The sequence below is a fragment of the Nematolebias whitei genome, chromosome 19 (assembly GCF_014905685.2).
Source record: "Nematolebias whitei isolate Nwh7 chromosome 19, NemWhi1, whole genome shotgun sequence".
Taxonomy (NCBI): domain Eukaryota; kingdom Metazoa; phylum Chordata; class Actinopteri; order Cyprinodontiformes; family Rivulidae; genus Nematolebias; species Nematolebias whitei.
In genome coordinates this window covers 18,898,132-18,907,995 of record NC_056516.1, presented here as the reverse complement: position 1 = coordinate 18,907,995, position 9,864 = coordinate 18,898,132, and the positions used below count along the sequence as shown (strand labels likewise).

The window sequence follows — 9,864 nt, the reverse complement described above, 5'->3', positions numbered from 1 at the left end:
CATCCATCCATCCATCCATCCATCCATCCATCCATCCATCCATCCATGCATCCATCATCTCTACCCGCTTCTTCCTTTTCGAGTCGTGGCAGCTCGATACCTTCACATTTTATTATTCCCATGTATCATCTGACTAAACTGACTGCACAAGCTAAAGAAAACCTCATCTCACCTTTCTCGTCCACTCAGCCAGAGAAGGCGAGGTCATGTTTGGAGTATGACATCAACCCCACCCCCACCCCCCGAACTCCCCATCCCTGGTAATTTTGCTATCTGCTTGCTGTTACACAATGTTTCTTTAAGAGGAGGCAGATTTTCTCTCTCTCTCCCTTCACTATTGAACTAAAAAAAAAAAAAAGAAAGAAAGAAGGAAAAAAAAAAAGAGTACATTTAGCCGGTGCCAAAGATGAGGTCATTGAGCCGTCTGTGCCAGCTTTACCAGTCAGGCCGCCAGTCAAACACACACTCACAAATACACACACACACCCACACACACACACACACACACACACACACACACACACACACACACACACACACACACACACACACACACACACACACACACACACACACACACACAGTGAGCAGGACAGGACATGAGCATTTCAGCTCTGTTTACTACATACAAACACCATGACGCTGGGGCCGATGATTACATCATGGCTCTCCTTGGCCTGGATGACACATCGCTTTGATATTTCTGTCTAGAGGGATCAGTGAATGAAGACATAAAACTGTACAAGAAACACAGACCCACTTTATAATTGTTTACTTTTCCATTCGAACAGAGTGCGGCGTTACTGTACAACAGAGGTATGTTAATGCACCTCCTGTGGTTTTAAAGAAGCAGGTCCTTTTTCACACTCAAGAAATGCAAAACACCTGATGACACTAAAATTATCATTACAAACTGTACTGTAGGACTGGAAAATACATTTAACTGCATTACGTAAGAGTCTGAAATCACTTGTAAGAGCACAGATTCAAAAAACACAGAAAATTAGGTATTTTTTGTTTGTACACGTACCTAACTCTCTCTTGGATCAGAATTAGGTCAGTGGTCTGAGATTAAGAACTGAACTGTGGTAATTAAAACTGGAGAACTTGCTTTTCCTGGAAATGCAGAGTGAATGCTTATTGCTGAAGAACTTGTTGAAAAACAGCTGAAATTAGCAAAAAAAAATAAAATACTGAAATGTAGCTGAAATGGAAGAACAAGCCTAAATTAGCAGAAGAAAGCAGAAAGAACATTTTCTGAATTAGGTTTAAAGAAGCAGAAATGAGCACAAAAATGACGAAAATTAGCTAAAAAAGCTGAAATGTGCAAAAATAGCTGAAAGTAGCTGAAAAGGCAGACAGAAGCTTAAACTACCTAAAGGAAGCGGAAAGAGCTGAAAGGAGCTCCCAAAACATGGAATTAGCTAAAAAAGTTAAAATTAGCATAATACAGCTAAATAGTAGCTGAAATACCAGAAAAAGTTGAAAGTAGCTGAAAAAAGCTGAAGGGAGCATAACAAGCTGAAATAAGCAGAAATAAATTAATTAGACTGAAAGTAGCAGAAATTACCACAAAAAATGTGAATTTAGCTGAAAACAGCTGAAATTAGCTAAAAATGCTAACAAGGTACACTAGGTAAAAAAGTAGAACAAACATTAGCAAAAAAAAGCAGAAAGAACACATATTTGCTGATATAAGCAGAAAAAAGGGATCACAAAGTAGCTGAAAGAGCAGTTGAAAATAGCCAAAGATAGCTGAAAAAAAGTTTAAATTTGCACAAGGAGACTGAAAGAAGCCAAAGCAGAACAAACTGTGAAAAGAGCAGTTAAAGGTTGTAAACAGATCTAATGATTTGAAGGATGTAAAATGAGCTCCATTAATTTACTTTGAGAAATAAAATGGCAGAAAAGGCTAAATATTTCAAAAAGCTAAAGTTGCACCAATACCAAAAGTCAAAGCAGGATTGTTCTGAACGAGTTGAACATTTTGATATATGATTTGTTGAAATAGCTTGAAAACTGTGGGACGAGAAAGATGATGAAAAATGTACAGAAGAAAAATGGATCACAATAGTGTGAATGCTTCATAAACATTCACACTATAAGGGATGGGAGAACGGACTTGTGAGGAGATGTTCAGATCTGAACCTGCAAACTGATCAGTTCTCTAATAACACTTTCACTTGTCGTTTGATTCAGGCTCTGAAAGCAGTCCGTCATGTTAGCAAAATATCTCTTTGACCAACTAGAATAATTCTAATATAACATTTAGAAAGTGATCTTTACATACACATTTTAAACTGAATGATTTTTGAATTTAACTCACTTCAAGATGGCCAACACAGACAAATTACCTTAGAAAACCCCCAAATGGCTCTAACTCAGTCAGGATACTCATGTAATATTTGTTGTGGTAGTAGATGAGAATAATCCCCAACACATTTTTTATTAATTAACCTTTATTTAACCAGGCAAATCCCATTGAGATCACAGATCTCTTTTGCAAGGGAGGCCTGGACCTGAAGGCAGAATGCACGTTGAATGCATGTTTTTGATCTGTGGGAGGAAACCGGAGTACCCGGCGAAAACCCACGCAAGCACGAGAAAAACATGCAAACCACACAGAAAGACCCGAGGTCCAACCAGGGATTGAACCCAGGACCTTCTTGCTGTGAAGCAACAGCGCTAACCACTGATCCATTGTGCTGCCACATACTCTGAATGCTGCACTCACTGTGAGAATGTTGCTTAAATCTTTTTTGTGTTTTAACTGTTGGTGTCAATCCTGTGTCCATTAGCAAAATATCTCAAGAACCACTGGATAGATATGAATAACATTCTCAGAAAGTAATAATTGATTGTACAACTATAACTGTTTAATGCTTGGAGTCAGTCCATTCCAGGACGGCTGCCACAGCTAATCTACATTAGTCAACACAAAGATGGCTCCATCGACACATACTGAGCTCAAATTTGGTGCTAGTGAACTGTAAAGTTACTAGGACAATTTATTTATTTGTTTGTTACAGCCTTCTCGTCTAACCGATTTAAAGTCATTAAAAGTTGTATTTTAAGAGAGGGTTAGTTTCCTGAAATATTTCGATGTAACCAAGAGCTTTGGATAAAAACACTGAACGGTGTGGTTGGTACCTTGGGTGAAGAGGAGGAGGGGGTGTGTACGGGTGCAGGGACACCCATCACACAAGACATCTGCTTTTCTCTCTGAAAAGAAAGAATAGCAACTCAAAAATACTTTTAGTTGTGATCCAAAATGGAAAATAAAGTCAGCATGGAGGAGGAATATTTTAGTTTTTCACAATCATGGCTTCTTTGCCCATGAATCATACAGTCTTCATGGTGAAATGTGTGTGGACAGACCCCCCCCCCCATACTTACAGTCATGTGCTGAGCAGATGCCCCTTGCATGGCGGGGTCTGGCAGGGAGCCAGGTAAGGAGGCGGGCAGAGGTTGGCTGTGTCTGCTTCGCATGTGGAGGTGGCAGGACAGCGTACCGGGAACCGGCCTGAGTTTGTTCACATAGACAGGAAACAGGTGAACACAAGGAGCCGAACACAGCTAAAGTTTCACCGAGCCTGCTCAAAGACGAGCTAAAACATTTATAGCCAAGTCCTGCACATGACAGTGACACAAAGGTTCCCCAGGGACACATGAATTAAAAACAGAAAATAAAATGGTAGTTTAAAAATCATTCTGACCATTTTTGCCTCTAATTTCTGTAGTCCATTATCAAAAAACAAGAAATTAAAGCTCAGTTTCTACGTTTATAATAATGCTTTGTATGCTCTCATGTACTTTGTGCAGTTTTAACTATTCAAATATCAAAACAGTGGGCTCAACAAGGAAGTGCGCACTGACATTCAATATTTGTAACTTTTTGAATTATTTAAACGTACAGTATTTACAAAATGATCCCTCTTTCAGTCCCTTTAGTTAAACGTGCTTTGAGTCTGCTTCACATACTCGCTCTATTATTACTCATTTTTACGTATTATTTAGTTTATTTTAGATTTAACATGTTTTGTTCACTTTTGCTTATAGCTACTGTTGCGCTAACTTTAGCTACAATTTTCCAAAATTTAACATTTAGCTACTATTATGGCAGTTTTAGCAATGTTTTTTGCTCATTTGGCTTGTTTTAACTTAAAAAATTCAGTTTCCACTTTAAGTACTGCAAAGTTTACTGGAACAAGTTAAAATAACCAAATAGAATAAATGTGACACTTCATTGTTTAGTGTGTAACTATACTGTATAGTAATAATTTATAGCTTTAAATGTTACTTTAGATATTTTTAAATATCTAATTTACCCTCCTCAAGGAAAACATCTTTAATAAATACGCCTATGATGTGGAACAACTCAACATGTATGTGTCAGGTTTAGATAATTCAACGAGACTGTGTTAGTTCATACAACTGAAAATGTTTTTAAAACCTGGTTAATTTTAATAAGATAATTATAAATCATAATGTAATTTTATAATGGTAAGGGTCTGCAATAAAATGAAGAAAATCATAAATAACTGACCAAACTGGCCTGCCTGCAGTCGAGATGTTGAAAATATTACGCTAAAATTTAGTAAAAATGAGAAAAAGGACAAAGGAAGTCCTAATCTGCATAAAAAAATACATTTTGCTTCAAAGAGCTAGTGGGGGAAAATCCTGCTTTCCACAGTTGAGCAGTGAATTCGAATAGTGCAGGTATAGAGGTTAAATTAAGGCACATTTTACAGCCAATCTGCATTAAATATTTTACACAAAGTTCTACTCCTTTTGGAAACAGCTGCATTAATTATGCTACTGATGCAACACTTTTTGTATTGATAACAGCAGGGTCACTTTAGAGCTGTTGTCCCTCAGTTTGAGGAAGAGGTTCCTTTATGATGTCAATGGATTAAACTGAAGCAGCTGAGATTAATAACAGGTCAAATAAACCAAGGGAGAAAAAAAAAAGGCAAATACACAAATTTACAGTAACCTAAATAATATACATTTATGTATTTTTGTGACTTTGTAACTAAAAAACACATGATAACGAATCTATTTAGTCAATACAAGTGATATATCAGTCAATCAGAAACTCACATTTGCAGTGTTTCAATGGAGTGAGAAAACTAGATATTTATTCTTTGTTTTTTGTTATTTCTATAGATCCATAAAGTAAATAGCTAAAAAAAAATCTGATTTTCACTGTATATGGATAAAAAGAGGGTTGAGATGAAGCAACCACAGTATAAGGGAGGATAAGATTTTTTTTTAAAAGAATTAATAGAAAACAGGAATGTTGAACAAACATGACAGCTTGAGAGGAGGAGGAACGAAGCTCAGGGATCTCAGCAGGGAGGGGTGTGGGGGTGCAGAGACCCCGGGTTTCCATGTGCTGCTGCTGACCTAACCGCCTCTGGCTCTCAGCCAGTCGGACAGCGTGGGTCTCCGCTGTCGCTCTTAGGTCATCAGCAATGATGTCATCACCAAATAAGGGACTTTGTGTCTCGTTTGCCACATGCAGCAAAGAAGAGAATAACCATAACAGCATTTACTAAACCAAAACAGCTCCAACAGGCCAAGAGCCAGACACTCAGGAAACCGAGTCGCTATGGTAACAGGCTGTAAACACCTCTGGAAACAGTCAGACACCCGGTCCACGGTTCATTCAGGAAGATTTAACGGGTCTCACTGACTAACACAACGTCTGGACTGAGTTGGTGTTGATTTGTTGTCCCATAACTAACTGTCAGCTCTTTCCTTGCCGTCCTGCCGCAGCCTGCCTGGGCCGGGACTCATTTATGAGCTTATTATGTCACCGACTTACTTCCAACACCCTGACTCATCCAACCATCAGCAGAGATGAGACAAACACTTTGTGCGTGTGTGTTAAAGCCAGATATTAAAAATACCGATAACTAACTGAGGATTTCATTATTTCTAAAACTGGCATTTTAAAAACTTCCTTTCTAGTTTTTAAATGTTAACATTTTTATTGCCAAATGGGTTTTATGAGATGATCACAGATTCATATTATGTCTGCAGGTCTTTTCAATGCAGGTGAACTATGAAATAAAATAAAAACAACATTGTCAGTAATACAATGTGATTCTACTTTAGGACTATAAACAGAAAAAAAGTAACGTTTAAAAGTTGTCATAAGTTTTTCACCTTTTAGGACATTTTAGGAAACAGTATCCAAATAAGAATGATAGTATTTAAATACAAAGACTTATCATGCATTCATCATCTGTGGTGGGGTCACAGAGGAAACAGTGACCCGACCAGGAGAGAAACCCAAACATCCCTCTCCACTGAGACTCCAGCTCCTCTTGGGGAATCCCAAGGTGTTCTCAGGTCAGAGATTAAATATAATCCCTCCACAGAGTTCTTGGCTGCCCTGGGGTCTTCTCCCACCTCAGCAAAATAAGGAACAGCTTGTATTTAGAGATACTAATTAATGATGCTAAGTAGTTTATTACATTTTTAAGATGCCAAGTTGTGATTTTGAGACATCAGCACATCTTTTTATTTTATAATCCTTGATTTTTCAAGATAAACAGTAGTCCTACTTTAATTTTCAGCCAAATTTAGTATTTGATATGTCTATCTTCAGAGGCACGTATTCAGCATTATAAACTCTGGTGGCACCAAAATCTAACAGCTTCATTGTTGTGTTGTAAGAAATAAAAATAAAAGCGATTGTATCTAAACACTCCAAAATAAAACTAGACTTCTACTGAAATAGTAAACTGATTTATCTGGAAATAGTACTTAAAATACATCAGCAGCATCCACTAAATGCTGTTATTCCATCTGTTAAATTGAGAACAAGGTGAGTTTCTAAAATAGAGTTAAAAAGGTGAAAATAGAAAGCCTTAAAATAGTGGCGTTTTTATTTGAAGCCAACAACTATTAAAAAAAGGTAGTCATATGAAAACATTACAAATCTGTTTTTAAAACTTGGAATATAAAGTGTATATATTTTAAGAATGTTGCATTTATCCATCCATCCATCAACTATATTTGCCACTTGTTATGGAGTCAGGTCATAGATACAGCAGGGAGGCCCTGACATCTTTTTCTACATCCATCTCATTTGGGAGGATTCTGAGGTGTTTCTAGTCCAGCTGAGAGACATGCTTTTTTCACTGTGTCCTGGCTATTCTTCTTTCTAGACATGCTAAACATGTCTAGAAAAGCTCCTTAGGGAAGCATCCAGGAGTCATTCTAAACAGATGCCCGTACCACCTCAACTGACTTCTCTTGATGTGGAGAAGCAGTGGTTTTACTTTGAGCTTCTCCTGATGACTGAAACTCTCACCTCATCTTTAAAGGAGAGCCCAACTAACATGCAGAGAAAAACAGTTTTGTCCGCCTGTATCTGCAGTCTTGTTCTTTTGGTCACCACCCAGATTTTGTGATCATGGGTGAGGGTAGGAACATAGACTGACTGATAAAGAGCTTCACCTTGCAGCTCTGATCCCTCTTCACCACAACAGAGCTGCAGAGAATGTGCAATGCTGCACTGATTCCTCACAGTCTCAAGCTCCATTCTTCCCTCACACTTGAACAAACCCCACAAATACTTGAACTCCTCCACTCGAGGCAGCACCTCACTCCCAACCTGGGGAGGGCAGTCCACCCTTTTCAGAATGAGGACCATGGCCTCAGATTTGTAAACGCTCTTCCTCATCCTCGTTGCGTCACACTCGACTGCTAACCGCTCTAGTGAAAACTGCAGGTCACGGCACAATGACGCCAACAGGGTCACATCATTCACAAGTGGCAGAGACAAAATCCTGAGGTCACTCTTTCACCCCCTATCTGCACTGAGAAATTCTGGCCATTTAAGTTATGAACAGAATCGTGACAACGGGCAGCCCTGGGGGAGTCCGACTTTCACCCTAAAGCCCTAATGAAACCAATACGACCTACACTCTCACGTTTGTATAGAGACAGAATTAGCTGTAGCAAATAGACCACTAATCCAATATTTGCAAGAGCACCCCCCCACCCCAACCACCACCACCATCTCCACTTCATATCCTGAGGCGAATGCCTTCTCCAAGTCCACAAAACACATGGACAAACTCCCATGCCCACTAGAGAACCTCAACAAGGGTCAAAAGCTGGTCCAGTGTTCCACGGCCAGGGTGGAACCAGCACTGTGCCTCCTGAATCTGAGGTTCCACCATCGACCACATGACGCTCTTCTTCAGCACCCCTAAATAGATCTTATGGGGGAGGCTGAGGAATATGATTCCCCTGTACATGTAGTTGGAACACACCCTCCAGTCCCTCTTCTTGAAAAGGGGACCCATGACCATCCCAATCTGCAAATCCAGTAGCACCGGCCCTCGGGGCATCCACCTCGACAATGTAAGCACGGATCGTGGCTCACTCTGACTCAACGTCCTCTGTCTGGTCCCTCTGTCTGTGATGTGGTTGAAATCATGTTAGAGGTGAGAGTTAAAGATCCTTCTGATGAGTTATTCTGCCAGGAGTTTTCAGCAAACTGTCACTTCATGTTTGTGTCCAAGTTCTGGCATACGTTTATATATATATATATATATATATATATATATATATATATATATATATATATATATATGTGTGTGTGTGTGTAAGTTTGCATTTCCTCTAAGTTTTACAAATCTACCTCTGTACTGTCAGGAAGAGTGGGAACAGCCGCTGGGGAGCTGCTCCGATGAAAGACAGGAACTTCTCTAATCTGTCAGTCCAACTGGGTGATAACCAGGGAGCCATGGAAGCTGCCCAAGTGCTGAGAGAGTGCAGCTCCAGAGTTTTTACAGACATAACAGAGGCAGGGCGGGGGAGTCAGAGGAACTGAGTAGGTGTAAAGCAGCAGTTCTCCATCTGTATTTGCTCCTTCAGTAAATTTAAGTTTGATCTTTTACCGTTTTTCTCTCACTTCATTAATGAAGTGATGAATTATGCAGCTGGAGGTCATATTATCATATTTGGGGACTGCCATGCAAATGCATGGCAGGCATCTATTATTCTACACCTTGGAAGTGAGTCTACATTTCTATCTCCATTAATGTGGCCCAAACCACAATGTCTACCCCCACAAATGTTATATCAAAACGACTGGCTCGGCCCCGTGATGTGTGCTATTACTTTTATTGGCATTTCGTGTTACCATGGTGAAGTAATTTGCGAACAAAGACGCAATATTTCACCAACTCCAGGAACTAGTTGGTGACTGCCCACTTATTATTCTACACTTGAAAAGAGTATCTTTTTCAACTTTAATGTGGCCAAAACCGCAAAGTGGACCCCCAAAAAAGTTATATCCAAAGGACTGACCCGGCTCTGAGATGTGTGCTATTACTTTTATTGGCAATTGGCATTACCATGGCAACATATTTTGCTAACGAAAATGACAAATTTCCCATAGGAAATGAATAGGAGAAAACTTTTCAAAAAAACTGAGTAACGTTGGGAGCCATTTCGGTTCAACATGCATCGAAGGCACCTATTATCACCTATTATTATATTATTATTATTAATTAGTAAAAATAATTAACATAAATTATTAATTATTTGTTTTAATAATTACAAATAATAACATTAACAATTACGAATATTACTACTTGAGATTTACTATTAATTATTAATATAATTATCAAATATATTAATCGTTTTTAATAATTCATAGATTGGCAATATATACATAATTAATTATTAATATTTATATTTATTATTAATAATAAATAGGCAGTCCCCGTCTTAGTTTCTCCAGGAACTTTCTAGTATGGTATTATTGTTTAGCATATAGCTTAGATCCAGCTGAGTGAAGCTGACACCCCACCCACTTCCAAAATTAAAGCAACT

At 38.7% G+C, this 9,864-nt stretch overlaps 1 protein-coding gene across 1 annotated transcript in view; it reads right to left on the bottom strand.

Moving 5' to 3' along the window:
- Positions 1–9,864, bottom strand: part of LOC119426107 (cyclic AMP-responsive element-binding protein 5) — a 19,610-nt gene that overhangs the window by 3,482 nt on the left and 6,264 nt on the right. Inside the window, exons 5-6 of the mRNA XM_037693665.1 lie at positions 3,393–3,523; positions 3,151–3,218 (exon numbers count right to left, since the gene is read on the bottom strand). Of these exons, the coding sequence (XP_037549593.1) occupies positions 3,151–3,218; positions 3,393–3,523 (199 nt within the window). The remainder of the gene's footprint in view (positions 1–3,150; positions 3,219–3,392; positions 3,524–9,864) is intronic.